The 15,739-nt window shown below is 40.4% G+C and overlaps 1 protein-coding gene across 1 annotated transcript in view; it reads left to right on the forward strand.

The window, feature by feature from the left end:
• The first annotated feature begins 287 nt into the window (after positions 1-287).
• PDE8B (phosphodiesterase 8B) overlaps positions 288-15,739 on the forward strand; it is a 186,934-nt gene continuing 171,482 nt past the window's right edge. The window contains exon 1 of the mRNA XM_039874880.1: positions 288-902. Within this exon, the coding sequence (XP_039730814.1) occupies positions 564-902 (339 nt within the window). The 5' untranslated portion in view covers positions 288-563. The remainder of the gene's footprint in view (positions 903-15,739) is intronic.

The raw sequence follows: 15,739 nt of genomic DNA on the forward strand, positions 1-15,739 counted from the left end.
GCGGCGGTCGGGGCTGAGGGGTGCAGTGGGGCTGGAGCGGCGGCGGCTGCGGAGCAGTGGCACCTGAGGAAGGACGGGGCAGCGAGGGAGGGAGGGGACCTGCGCGTACTGGAAGTGGGGAAAGAAGAGGCAGGGAGGCGGGCGCGCGCCCGGTTCTAGGGGTCACGGGCGCGGGATCCCGGCGAGGTGGAGCTGGGCGGCGGCGGGCAGAGGCAAGGGAGGAGGGGAAGGCGGAGGCGCGGGGAGCGTGTTGGGGGCGCCGGGTAGGGAGGGTGGCGGCCTCCGGTGCGCGCTGTGCGCTGTGTGTGCGCGTGCTCCCCGGCTCGGGGAGGAAGATGGCCCAAAAGGGAAAGTTGGGGTGACGCGCGCGGCCCCGGGAGGCTCGGCGGGGGGCGCCGCAGTGAGCCCGTCGGAACGGCAGCCAGACAGGCCGGGGGGCGCACAGTTCGGGCGCTGCCACCGCCGCCGCGGAGGCATCCGCCCCCTCACTGCAGGTGGCCGCGGGTGCGCTGGGTCCGGGAGGCCAGGGGCGCAGGCGGGGCGTGGGGGATCCCGGCCGAGGGATGGGCTGCGCCCCCAGCATCCACGTCTCGCAGAGCGGCGTGATCTACTGCCGGGACTCAGATGAGTCCAACTCGCCCCGGCAGACCACCAGCGTGTCGCAGGGCCCCACGGCCCCGCTGCACGGCCTCTTCGTCCAGACCGACGCCGCCGACGCCGTCCCCCAGAGCCGCGCGTCGGGACCCCCCGGCGCTGTCCGCATCCGCCGGGCCCGCGCTGAGCTGGGCAGCGGCAGCAGCGAGGGCTCTGCAGCCCCCACCACGACCACCTGCAGGGGCCGGAGGCGCCACTGCTGCAGCAGTGCCGAGGCCGAGACCCAGACCAGCTACTCCAGCGTCAAGGTAAAAGCTAGGCGCAGAGGCACAGACTGGTAGGGGGCCGCCCGTCCCGTCCGTGTGGGCTCGAATGGGTGAGGGGCTCCAGCGGAGTTGAGTGGTGGTGACGCGGTCGGGTTGGGAGGTTGTCAATGACGCGGTGGGATTGGGGAGGTTGTCAATAACGTGGAGTTTACTTTTCCACTTGTGGGGGTAATGAGGGCCCAGGAAATGTGAGCAGAAAAGACCCTAGAGGGGTCTTGGGAGCTGGTTCTGGGGAGAACGAATGGAGAAGGGAGGACAGTGAGAAGCTGGTGGGCTAGCGGGTTTCTCATTGAGAGATAGGAAGGCTGTGGCTCCGTTAATGCAGGAGAAGGGGTGGGTATCATTGAGAGCATTTGGTGGCGAGTCTGATTAAATGCAATCTGAGCACCGGGCTGGAATTGCTTGTCTTGTAAGTTAATGGTGTCGACTCGGTACAAGGATACATTAGTGCCTCGTGTTCAAATTTTTACCAGCCCGGCTGCACGGAGTCTTAGAACCACGCGTGGGGATTTGTGAATGAATGAGGGTGTGTTTGTGTTTTATGGGGAACTGTAGTAAGGGAATGGAGGAAGAGAACCAGAGTAAAACCTGTTGTTTGTCCCTTGTTTGAGTTGGTTGCAACCTGGGCATAATTGAGAGAATCTGGTGTGAGTTTGGAGGGTTAGCTGAGCTATGGTGAGTGCAGTGCAACTGTCTAAAGATGAACATTCTACACCTCATCTTTCAGGAGAGTGGAATTGTGAGGAAGTGGAGAAAATTGTTTAAATGATTAAAGCAATCACTAGGTATTTTTAAAAAATAATTAAAATTTTTTCAATTATAGTTGGCATACAATATTATATTAATCTTTTCTGTATGTTCTCAAAATACTATTAAATCCGAGAGGGTTTTCATTGTAAAAATCTGTCCATTGAGCCTTTTATCTTGATAGCAGACAGAATGACAGTGGCACATCCCATTCTGCAGAAGAAAAAATATATTTCTATGACTCTTAATGTTAGATAGAATCACAGCTTTTACATGGTTAGTGGATTAAAAGGAACTGTTCTATTGAATATACACAAATATGTATTCAATACTTGAAAAGTTGTTCAATAATTGGCTTAGTGTGCAGAGCCTCCTAGTCTTTGTTGGATATAGTCAGCTCTCAGTGGATGGATGGAGAGAAGGGTGACATGTATTGGATTCAGTCTAGAGGACCAAAAGCTTCTTTCAGTGAACATATTAAGCAGCATCTGGTTTTGTAACATGAAGCTTAACTAATACTCATTTATAGTTCTAGGGTTTATCTGGTAATAATCGTATAATATGATAATCATTTTAATAAATATAAGAGCATAAAAATTTTCTATATAAAAATGATAATATAATTATCCTTTTAATAAAAATACCATTTACTGAGTACCTACTATATGCCAGGTATAAGCTTTCTCTTCTAGCTTTTGAACGTTAACCATGTGATGATAAAATTTCCAAAGACTAGAGACCTGGATTCATGACAGTATAACCTACCAATTAAACATTTGTTGTAGAAGCATAGGCTGAACCATACATTTTCCTTTTGTCAAGTTTTTTTTTTAAGCACACCGATTCATATAAAGTTAGCATTAGGAGAAATTTCAGGAGAATAAAATTTTATATTTGGTGAAATAGTTAAATTGAGATGTTATCAGTCAAGGCTGTCCTTTTGTCTTTTTGTTGAAAAGAGTTTTAAGTCATAAAGCAGTAGTTCAGAATGGTGACAACTTATGAACTCTGATACTTTTTTGGTTGCTTCAGAGAAATTGTGTATTTTTGCCTTTCAGAGTAGCAAGAATCCCAATTTCGTACCTGGCAACTCCAGCTACTCCATGTTTGTTCAGTGAAAGAAAGAATAATGAGTGAATTCATTCCTTATGTTTTAATAATTCCCTCAAGAGGCTACTTAGAGACCAAATGGAGTAAAATCTGGAGGAAAAGTGAGTCCCAATTATTAGCAGCTAGTATAAGCTTGTATAAACATCATTGCCACTTGTCTGAAGTGTTAAAAGGCTTGACCTGGATTGGGATTTAACTCACTTTGCTTTATCGAGATTTCCTAATAAGAGCTTAATTCATTCCAAGCCATTACTAGGAATGTTGGGAATGATACTGCTGGTTTAGTGAGTCAACACTAATTTGCATGTGTAGATCTGAGAAACTATAGATTTGAAATTAAATTTGAGACCAGAATTATTATTTATACAAATCTTACAGAATTATTACTGAATTGCTTTAATATATTTAATAGTATTCTCTTAGGACTCGTGATTCAATGCTGTATTATTTTTTTCAGTCTTCACATGTTCCATACTCTTTCATATAGTAGTTTTATAAATACTTTCTTTTTAGAATAAAAATTCTCCCACCTTAAGAATTTGAGATAGCTGCAAGTCATGACCCTCCTTTGCTCCCCCTTTAAAAAATGTTCAGGTGGAAAAGCGAGGTCTTTGCCATTTTGTCCTGTTTACAATGGTGGGTTGTAATAATTTTTTTTTTGTATTTCCTCTTTGTACATCAATTATAAACCATATCCTCATTATCTGCTTGGTCTCTGGTATTCCCCAGAGTACAAAAGTGTATGCTTGATCTCTCTCTTTTCTAGCAATAATTCATCTCATTAAGCTTTTAGGATGATGAAGCATTATGTCAAACATGATGTCAACAGGAACATTCCTGAATACCTAATTTAAAAAATTATAAACATTAATAATTCATATGCAGTATAGTGATATCATGGGTTTCCATTTCTGGTAAGAAGTTAGATTTGTCTCCCAATTGCTGTAAAAATGCAACTTCGTAGCAATTTATCTCCCTCTGTTTGCCTTTTTAAAAATAGTACTCCAACAGGAGAATCCTGCAGAATGCTCACTCCTGATATTATGCCAGTTTTATAATTCTTGTTCAGAAATCCTTAGAGGAGATGGTTGACTCTCTGGGAAGATCTGGGGATTCTTACAAGTTTTTTCTCATACCAGCTGTTGTGGCTGGGGAGTCATCTGAGACTAGGCAGCCAGTTGTAGAAAAGAGTCTTTATTGACACATACAGTCCACTGGCGGCCGCCTCTATGTAGGTTATGTTTTGTGGATCAAGCACAGGAGGTTGTTAGTTTCCAAATGATTTTGTGCTGATAGGCAGCATCACCAATTTTCCCTTTCTCTTTCATTCATCATGCTTATTTATTCACTCAGCCAGCATTTACACCCGAATCTATTGTAGACACTAGGGATTCAGGAAATACGCATGAAGTTTGGTAAGCAAAGCCTAATGAGGATGGTGAATCTCTTGCAAAAGGGTGCGCCTAAGCCAGTGATTAATGACTTCTATATTATCCATTCCATGACTTCCTAGAGTTGACTATATATAAAGGGAAAATAAAGAGATATTTTTTTCTGGTTTTATGGTAAATAATGAGATTTTTATCATAGGGGAGGGGTAGAACTGTTTTGAAAAACGTCATTTTTTTCTAAGTCAATAGTCCCACAATTTAGTGCGTATCAGAATCACCTGGAAGGCTTGTTAAACTATAGATTCTAGGCCCACCCCGCAGAGTTTCTGATTTAATAGATTTTGGATGGGGCCTGACAATTTCGATTTTTAACAAGCTTCCAGGAGATGCTGGTGTTGCTGATTTGGGGACCATACTTTGGGAACCACTGCTTTTAAAGGCATTAAATTGATTGTCAGTTGACCAGGTGAATTAGGTGGGGCCACCTTTAGCAGAGTTTATGGTACCACATTGCATGTATTTGGGGTACTAGTTACAGCCCTGCCTTCATCTTAGTTTACTTTTATATGAGCCACCTGCCATCTCCATTCGTGAAGTCAAACTCTGAGCCGCCAAGGTTAGCTGAAAGTCTGTAAGTGGAGAGAGTGCTGGACCATGTAGCCCACTCTGGTTTCTTGAGTTTGGACTTCCCCTTAGGACCCACTGGAGTTTATAGGTCCTGATGTCCTGCAGTGCCATCACAGTACCTCATGATGCTTCTTCCCTGCTGGAGCCGTGTCTTAAATGATGGAAAATTATAAGGCAAGGGAGGAGCTTAAAGCAGGCTGGCATGACATGATACAGACTCATATTCAATGCTCAACTCTTCGAGTTCTTGCTAGTCCTTTCCACCATTATTTTTTCATTTTAAAATGGAGCATTAGGTATAGTAAGCCCAAGTAAGTTTTGCAAGTTGATTTAGTAAAACTCAAATTTACTTTCAGCTGTAGCTCATTTTATCACAATTTAGTCCCTTCCCAGTCTCCCAATACATTAATTATAACCAGTGAACAAATTTTCCTAATTTTCACTGCTGTCTTCAGCAGTTAACATTAATTTTTAAAGACTATCAGATAATACTTTCTTTTGACTTTATTAAATAATTCCTCAAAACAGAAGGTAACTGTGCAAGTTAACTTTTCAGAGGTGATACTTCTCTACTGAAATCTCACCCTGGTGACTACCAGGCAGAACAGGGCATACTGGCGAGGGCAGGGCAGATCTTGTGGCACCAGGTGGTAATGAATTAAGGCCAGGAATCAGAATAGAAAAGAGGGAGTGAGCCCCACAGAAGCAGGTAAGAAGACAGAGTCCAGAGTCTGGAAAACCAGCAGAGTCGGGGAGGAGTTGGTAAGTACTTTGGGGCCAGGTAGGCACATAAAATCTGGAATTCAGGGGCTCAGCAAAGGCAAGAGCTGTTGAACCATGTTGAGACTTCTGACTGGGTAACAAAAGCTATTTACTCTCTGTTTTATTTGGGATTCTCTGCTGAATGTGAAGAACTCAGGGTCCATAGGAGACTCTGGTGACTAATCAGAGGATGATAAGTAAAGCCTGCACCTAGGTTAGGCAAGACTAATTAACCAGGCTTTCCTCACACCTGATCAAATACTGTCTGGACAGGAAACAGATTGAATGTTCACAAGGGTTTAGTTTAATATAATGAAGGGGCTACTTTGGATGTGTTGGCAGAATGAAGAGAAATTAACAAATGATGCTAAAGCACCCTAAGACTAGAAAAAGAGGGAGCTGTTTCCACCTAAAGAGGCAGTGGGAGGGAATGATTATGGGAACCTGAGAAGCCACCCCTGTAGGATAGAGAAACCCCCCAGAAACTGTGGTCTTAAGGAGGAATGCAACCATTGGAGGCCTGTGGCCTGGCAGGGGGATCCAAGGGAGTAAATACTCCCCATTCAATTGTCCTCCCTTTCATCCATCTCTGGCCAGGTCAGTGACTCCCTTTGGCCGAATAACATCTAGAAACCAGAGGACCAGAAAGCCCATTGATGGAGGTTTTCAAGAGCAGGATAGAGAGCATTCTGACCATACCCCAGAAGGTTCTCTGTACCAAGTGTTTAAAGATGTTCTGCATCGTTGGAGATACCCTGGTGAACGCAAATTGAAATAGGCAATTTTGATGATTGTCTAAAATAATGGTGATTTATTTATTTATTTATTTATTTATTTATTTATTATGGTGACGTTGATTAACAAAGTCTAATGTTTCAAGTGAATAATGGTGTTTTTATTTATTTATTTTTATTTTAATAAGTTACATTTATTTCCTCCCAGTATTGTTTTTCTTTTATAATATTTTTTTAAAAAATTTTTTCCCTCTTTCCTCCCCTCTGGTAACCACTCGTTTATTGTCCATGTCCATGAGTCTCTCTCTGTTTGTCCTGTTCATTTGTTGCTTTTAGGTTTATATTCCACATGTAAGTAATACCATGTGATTTTCAACCTTTTCTGTCTGGCTTTTAATAATGGTGTTTTTTAAATGGTTGCTTAATTTATTGTTTATGTTTCCTATTTGTCTAATGACTAATGATGTTAAAATATGTCTAGTTGTCTTGCTTGTAGACTTCTAAGTTATTGCTGAAAACGTATCCTCTTCTTCAGCTCATTCTCCTCCTTGACTCTGCTCAGACATTTTCTTAGCTGCTATAACAATACCATGAACAAGCTTAAACAACAGACCTTTATTTTTTACTATTTTGGAGGCTGGGAAGCTCAATATCAAGTTGCCAGCAGATTCTGTTCCTTGTGAGAGTACTCTTTCTGGCTTGCAGATGGGCCATCCTGTTGTGGTTTCACATGGCAGAGAGCAAGCAAGTTCTGGTCTCTCTTTCTCCTCTTATAAGGACACTAATCCCACCCTCATGACCTCATCTAAACCCTATTACCTCCCAAAGGTCCCACCTCCAAATACCATCAGAGTTAGGGCTGCAACATAGGAATTCAGGGAGACATAAACATTCAGTTCGTAATCGACATGTTTCTATCATTTCCTCTGCCCCTTGCCCACTGCTCGCTCCCTCTACGATCTCAAAGCTCAGAGATCAGGGTGGTGAAAGAAAGCCCTCATCCTAAGTGGGAAATTCCCTAAGTGGGATCCCAGCTTAGCTAGCTTATTATATTTTGGCTCAGTTTGTACTTTCCTGCTCTCTGTACTTTCTCTCAGTAGCATCAAAAGGTTAATAAATGAGTTTTAAGTATGTTTATAAGTTGATGCTTTCCATAAAGAACATGTATATTTAAAACATTTAAAAATATTCAAATGTGTTCAGGAATTCATTTTTAAAAATAGATGTTGCCTTTATCTTATAGCAGAAGTCTTCATAGTTTTATTGTTTTAATATTAAACTGCTTTTTCATAGACAGTATAGTCAAAAATATAACTAAGTATGGTGTCAGGTAAGTATCACTTATATAAATGTCTAATTACTATGCTGTACATCTGAAACTAATGTAATATTGAATGTTAACTAATTGAAAATTTTTAAAAATAATTAAATTTTAAAAGGAAAAAAACACTGCTTTTTACACATTACAGTATAGGTTAGTTTAGATTCTGTTGCTAGCATCTTCCCCATTTCCTCTCTCCTTCCATTGGTGGATAAAAGCTTTCATTCAGGATTCGATGCTTTACTCTTTACCATCAACTTCTTTCACGTCTTCCTTTCTGCCTTCTTAGGAACAGTTCACAGAAAAGTAGTTTAGAAGCTTGTGATCGCTATAATAAAAAATCAGGAGGCACTTTTGCTTTTGGATAATCCATCAATGAAAGAAAGAATACTTTATGGTTATCTCATTTACAAGGCAATTCAAATTATCATGTATGGTTTGTACATTTCCCAACAAGTTATGTACAATAGATATAATTTAGCTATTAAAGTCCTTGCTATTTGCAGAGTACTTCATATACATTGTTTCACCTAATGTGCATAAAAACGCTATGAGCTACAAATTCTTATTCCTGTTTTACAAAAGAGGAAATGAGGCTGCAAGAGGTGGAATAAATTGCTTCAGATGAGGGCTAAAATTTGAATACAAGATTGTCTGAATCCAACTTGAAGACTCTTATCTATTAAGCTTTACAGCCTCTCACAGAGACCTGAAGGCCCAAGGCTGGTACTGGAACTGCAGAGTTGTGTAGAGCAGAGAGGTGATAAACAGGTAGTAGTAGGGTGATCAGGGGGCCTTGTGGGTGGGTTTTTTTCTCTTACATATTCTCTGTAATTCTGCTGTTACCTTGAACTGCAATGCTGTTTTGAGATAAGTGGAGAATGTAAAATGCATACAAAATTGGAGAAGCTATGGCATAACATGTCATTATTTTCACTGAACACAGTACTTGGCACTTTGTATCGTACAAACATTAGTTGCGTAATCCTGTTGTTGCTATTATTTGTTTTGGCAATTGAGGTTTTTGGTTATGTAGATTTAGATATTTTTGAAATGTAATTGTTTTTTATTGGGAAATGTATCCAATTTTCAAGTTGATTGATTTACCCAGTGTAGGTGACTGACTGTGTTATCTTGAAGCTTTGAAAACCTCTGCCACAAACATGGGCTTGGTGCGCATCAGCTGTATTTCCATAGGAAGTAACGTGATAAAATCTTGCCAGAGTCCCAGGATGGAGTATGAATTCCATTACTGTTGGACCTACACAAGGCTTTTGCCTTTGAAAGTTAGGGTCTTGGTGTTAACTTGAGGTGGTTCCATGTAGAATTCTTCGTTGGTGTAAATCTGTAACCTGAACCCTTGGGCTTAAAGCCATTTTGCATAGGCTCTGTTGTTTTTATATGGCTACATTTTAGGTGCTGTCAGATGTAATATATTGTTGGGAAAATTATACACTGTAAATCTAAGAACTGTTTTCTTTCAGAGAAGAAGGTGTAGTGATTAGCTACAAGGATCCAGTTGCCTGTGAGTCACAAAACTGAGAGAAGACCCTAAATTTTGGAAAAGTTTACAGAAAGACACATGAGAGACCTTTTAGCAACCTATCACACTTTTTATACACTAATATGTATAAAAAGAAAATGCTATTTTCTGACATCAGAACCACAAATAACATCAAAGCTCTGGACCTGGAACGTGATGATGAGTTCAGGGCAGGTGAGGCTTTTGTCCACTCCAGGGTTCCTGCTCAGAGAGCATCAAGCAAGAGCAATAGCTAAATGGAGAGGAAAGTACCAGTTTATGAAGACCAGTAATGACCCAGTAGTCCAAACCTCACCCATGAGTGAGTAATCTTTGGGCCACATGAGACTAATCTTCATTTTCAGCTTAAGAAACTGATCCACAGTCTTAGTTTAGAAACTGGGCAACTGTGAGAAAAGCAAAAGCCACTCTGCCGATTGAAGCTTCAGAAGCCTCAGTAGTGTTTTGAGCTGAGCTTTGCCTGGGGCTAAAAGTTTCTCTTTTCCCCATAATCTAATAGAAACTCTGGCTACCATATCTCTTCTCCAGAGTTCCTTTAAGAAAGAGTGATACCCACAAGAGTGGCAGCCAAATAAAGACGACAGTATAAAGGATCAGCTTTGTCAGTGGCTGAGCCAGCTCTGATTAATATTGCCTTCCCAGAGTCTACCATGTACGTGTGTGGAATCTTTCTCTCTCCCCGCTCCACCACCCCCCAATGGGAAGTGGTGCTGGGAAAGGATGCTTAGGCAGACACATTTGCACGAGGCTTTCTGTATTCTTCCTCCCAAATCTGTAAGGCTGGGTCTGCAAAGCCTATTCTGGGCTCCCTAACCTATTACACCCCCCACAGGCCTTCTTGTCCCTTTGGCCAGCCTCTCTGTTCATCTACTCGGTGACACATGGAACCCACTGTGAGCTTTCCAAAGCCCAGCACCTTTCTCTGCAGTGATCTGTCCCCCTAGGACTCTGATCATAGAGCCTTCATCCCTTTGGGAGAAGTTGGTGAGGGCATGGAGTGTGGTCCATTACTCTCCATTACTCTCACCTCCCTAAGGGCAGTGACAAGGAAGAGAGTTGCAGACACATTCTCCTCTCCCTTTGTTGAGATTTTCAAGAAGGGAGAAAGAGGTGGGGTAAAAGGCTAGAACCTTTTCTGTGTTTCAAAGGTGAGAATTTTTAATAAAAAAAAAAAATCAGAAAATGCTTTGAATTAATGGAAAAGGCAACCCTTACTTTTATATTTAGGGTACACGACAAAAATATGCTTTGTAAGGCATCTAATCGGTACTGGGAAAGGATTTTCATATAGAAACAATGTTATACATAGCATTTAGGTTTCTAGGTTAGCCCCAAAAGGTAATGTTTAGATCATTATGTAGCTGGAATATATTTACAGTGTTGAAACAGTATTGCTTTGAGAGGAACATAAAATTGAATTAGAACTAGTGTTTCTTTTGTACATGTTTCCTTTGGGAGAAGTGGGTTTAATTGGAGGGTGATGAGGCAGAGGAGGGAGAACCTATGAAGTTCCCCTAGGAAGTAATTATCCTAAGTGATCATTGATGCTCCTAGGAGGTGAGGGGTTCAGGTGGTGTAGGGACAGAGATGGGGTGAAGTGCTTGACCAACTTCATGCAGCTAGAGACTCAGAGCGCTGCCTGCTAAACTGCCCTCTTTTCATTCTGCTATTTCATCTCCAGCAAAGAGATGTGTCTCATGTATTTGAGTCACTTATTTTCTATTTCATCTACAAACATTTCAATGTATATCTTTTAACTCTAATAATTCTTTTTTTAATTGCAAAACCATTATACACCAAAAAGTTTAATCACTGCTATCTTAGTCATTTTGGACTACTGTAACAAAAATACCATAGATTGGGTGGCTTACAAACAACGGAAATTTACTTCTGACAGTTCTTGGGGACGGAAAGTCCAAGATCAAGGAGCTAGCAGATTTAGTGTCTGATGAGGACCTCCTTCCTGGTTCATAGCCTATAGTCTTTTCACTGTGTCCCCACTTTTACAGAAGGGACAAGGGAACTCTCTGGCCTTTTATGAGGCACTAATCCCATTCATGAGGGCTCCACCCTCATGACCTAATCACCTCCCAAAGACCCCACCTCCTAATACTGTCACATTGGGGGTTAAAATTTCATCATGTGAATGGTGGGGATAGACAGTCTGTAGCAACCACTGTACTTAATATAACCACATTTTTCTAATTGTCTTATTAGTTTTTTAGCCTGTTAGTATCTAAGTAAGGTTCACTGATTATGATTGGTTGATGTATCTTCTAAGTCTCTTTTTATCTATAGGTTCCCCATCCCTGTCTTTTCACTTGCAGTTAGTTTGTTGAGGACTCTGGGTTGTTTGTCCTGTAGGTTTTCCCCAAATCTTCATTTTACTTTTTGCATTCCTGGGGTGTATCTAACATGTTTCTCTGCCTTCTGTGTTGGCTAGAAGCTTGTATTTAGATTTAGAGGTTTGCTCAAATTATGTTCGGTTTTAGGGGGTGGGAGTGGTCAAGAATACATTTTAGATGATACTATGTTCTCTTATCAAGAAACAAAATGTTTGGTTGTTTCTTTGCTGTGATGCTTACCAGTACTAACGAACCGTGCTTGCATCCATCCATCATTAGGGGGTATAAAATGGTGATATTCTTGTTCTACAATTTCTTTTTCATTTGTTAGCTGAAATGTCTCTAAAAAGAGAAACTTCCTCTCACCAACTAGTTGGTTTCCCTGGGACACAGTTTATATAGAAAAGTCAGGTTAAATGCATGAATCTCCCTCTTATTTCCAGTTTTCAAAATAATGAGTTCAAAATAATGAGTTACTTGCATTCCCTTAAGGTGACAAAAATTTATTTACTTGTTTCTGTTTGCTTATTTAGTATCATTATAGACCACACATATATTTGATATGTGTTAACTCGTTGCAGTTATATTTCGGGTGTTCTAATTGCCCATACTTGGCTGGAAGGAGCTTATTGAAGTTGGTGATGCACTTTCCTTGAAGAAATAGTTCGAGCTAAGTTGATTAAATTATGTCCTCAGCCTAAAAATTTTTTTCTTTTTTGGCAGATGAGGACTTACCACTTGGCAGTGGAGGCCTCGCCTTTCCTAGTCATTATTGTTGTTACTGCATGCTGTTGAATTGGCTCTGACTCCTGGCGACCCTGTGAGTGAGTGATGCCCATGATGTCTTGTCCTCATCACAGGTCGTACCAAACCTTGCTGTAGCTTTCTTCCTATAATATTTGTGGCTACAAAAAGGCAACCTGGTATGATGGAAAGATATTCATTGTCCAGGGCTTGAGTTTCCGCTTTGTCTTACACAAGCTTTGTGACCTTGGAGAAGCTGTATAACTTCTCCTGCTTGTAAAGTGGGCGTAATGCATCATCAAAAGGATTGATACAAGTATTACAGATGTACAGTCCCTGTAAACCTTCGAGGTCCTCATGAACGTGTGTGTGTGTGTGTGTGTGTGTACGTGTAACTAAGTCTTTGAAATCTAGAATGTATTTTACACTTACAGGGCATCACTATATGGACTGGCACATTTCAGTGCTTAATGGTCACATAATAGCTATTTAAATGAGAAAAAGGAAGAATAGAGTGAAACTTCACATAAGAGTTATAAATGACGCGATTATAATTTGACTTTGTAACTTGACAAGTATAGCACAGTAGTTGTGTTGGTTCTTTGTGTCTCTTGGTTCTCAGCTCCATTCCTGCTTTTCCATATTCTCCTATGTATTATGTGGGGCTAGAAGTCTACAAACTGCATATTCCAGATTCCTTTGCCAGCTGATCTCTTCTCAGATTCTGCAAGTAGGAGGTACTGGTAGGAAATTGGGATGTGGGCGAAAGGAAGAGATAATAGCAGTGGCTTCTGCTAAGTGGCAGTGGGACAAGTTTAATAGTGATGGCATAGCACCTCTGCTGATGAGCAATGTGTCAGCTCAGGGTGTTCACAGTTTCTGATCTCTGGGTGTTACGCTTCTATCTTCTTAGTTTCTCCAGCTTACTCCCATCTTCTTTTTGCTCTTCCATACCTTTCAACACCATATAAACAGTTCTCTACATTCATCTCTGTTTAATATATGCAGAGTGGTTTCTATTTTTCCTGCCGGACACTTGGGGTCTGATATCAGAGAGAACTAGGTTCTCTTACTTAGTTTTGTGTTGTAACATCTTTAATATTCATTTTTTTCCTCTGTCTAAGGAGGATAATAAAAGTACCTATCTCAGAGTTGTTGTGGGGATGACATAATTAATATATGTGACGTCGTTAGCTTTGAATATAACTCTCAATAAGTGTTGCCTGCTACTGATAACAGTATACATGCTGATCTTTGAAAGTTCATTTAAAAATATTTTTGTTATAGAAAAGTTCAGATGTAGAGAGGATTGTATAATAGAACTTCAGGTACATACCACCCAGCATCAACATTTATAAAATTAAGGCTATTCCTTTATCTATACCTACCACCTATACTCCTCCCTACTATGGGATTATTTTTAAGCAAATTTAAACACTATATTACTTCAGCTGTAATTATTTCAGCATGTAACTCAAAGAGATAAGGACTGTTTAAAAAACAACCATCATACTATTAGCATACCTCAAAATTAAAATAGCTTCTTAATATCATCAAATACCAAGACAATGTTCAAATTCTCCTAATTATCTCATAAATGTCTTTGTTTTTTTTTAAAAAAAATGTTATTTTAATCATCTCTGGAGTAAGATCCATCCATCTGTTGTAATTGGTTATGTTTCTTGGGTATCTTTTAATCTATAGGTCCCCTTTTCTCTTTTTCCCGTGCGATTTGTTGAAGAAACTGTCATTTGCACAGTTTCTCATAGTCTGCAGAGTTTCTCATAGTCTGGATTTTGCTGATTACATTCCTGTGATATCATTACCACATTTTTCAGGCACTGTATTCCCGGTATATTGGTAGTTAGGTCTAGAGGTATATTGGTTGGATTTGGGTTTATTTACTTTGGCAAGACTACCTTATGAGTAGTGTTTTGTACCTTCATCAGGAGGCACACAATGTCTGGTTCTCTCTCAGGCAACAGAGAGGAAGGAATACATTTATATTTTTTAAATAGAGAAGTTATTTGGTGTTTGGATGAAGCAGATGTGGGAGATGGAAATATCTGGAATGATGCCCAGTTTTTGGCTTAGCTTTAGCAGAACATCCTTGTTGGGGACCAAGGGAAACAGAAGTGAGGAGAAGGAAAGGAAGTATAGGTCTATACGTGTGTACGTAGGATTGTAAATTTAGTGATTGGCTACAGGAAAGCTTAACTCAAGTTCTTTATAATGTTTATGTTCTCAATTGAATTAGTGTAACTATGCAAATTTACTTTCTAGTCAAACCATATGCCTCAGTGATAGGAGATAGAATCAAATACAGAATTTATCTTCCTTGCAAATATTTGATAGAAGGAGAGTTAGTATGAAAATTTTGGTAAGCTTAGACCACGGGAGGGGAGTTCCTGTCTGGTCATGCCTAGTGCTGCTGTATTTTGAGTGGAAGTAATGCTGTGGAATATGAAGCATCATATCACCAGCTTTTTCTTTCATTGAGATATATTTCACATAAAATTTATCATTTTAAAGAGTATAATTCAGTGGTTTTTAGTATATTCATTGTGTTGTACAACCACCACCACTGTCTAATCCTAGAATATTTCTATCATCCCCCAAAAGAAACTCCATACCTTTTAGCAGTCAGTTCCAGTTTCCCCTCTCTGCATCCCTTGGCAATCACTAATCTGCTTTCTGTTTCTGTAAATTTGCTTATTCTGAACATTTTATATAAATGGGCTCAAATAGTATGTGGCCTTTTGTGTCTGGCTACTTTTCACTGAGCATCATGTTTTCACGGTTCATTCATTGTAGCATTTATCAGTATTTTATCCCTCTTATCGCCAAATAATATTCCATTATATGGATATCTCACTTTTTCTGTATCCATTTATCCATTGATGGCCATTTGTGTTGTTTCCACTTTTTGGTTAATATAAATAATGCTGCTATGAACATTCTTGTACAAGTTTTTGCGTGAATATATACTTTCATTTCTTTGGGGTATATACTAAGAGTAGAATTGTTAGGCTGTATGGCAACTTTAACTTTTTGAGGAACCACCAAACTATTTTCCAATGTAGCTACTCCATTTTACATTTCCATTAGCATGTATGAGTCCCTATTTCTCCACATCCTCACCAACACTTGTGATTATCTGTCTTTTTTTAAATAGTCTTTCAGGTGGGTGTGAGGTGGGCTCTTATTGTGGTTTTGATTTGCATTTTCATGATGGGTAATTCTGATCGTTTTTAAGAATTAAATGAGATACCATAGGTGAAATCTGACATGAATTTGGGTCTTGGTTCTCTTCTAGATTTGGGGGATCCCCCAGAGTAACCATGTTAGCGTTCCTCATTATTTTTATTTACACAGCAGCCTTTTAGCTCAGGAAGGCAGAGGACAGGCATAACTCCCACACTGGGCTTTATGCTCATGTATACACCCATACCATACAGCCATGTATGCCATTCACCAATGTATGCCAGAATCCCC

This window comes from Pteropus medius, unplaced genomic scaffold (assembly GCF_902729225.1).
Source record: "Pteropus medius unplaced genomic scaffold, Ma_sr-lr_union100, whole genome shotgun sequence".
Classification (NCBI taxonomy): domain Eukaryota; kingdom Metazoa; phylum Chordata; class Mammalia; order Chiroptera; family Pteropodidae; genus Pteropus; species Pteropus medius.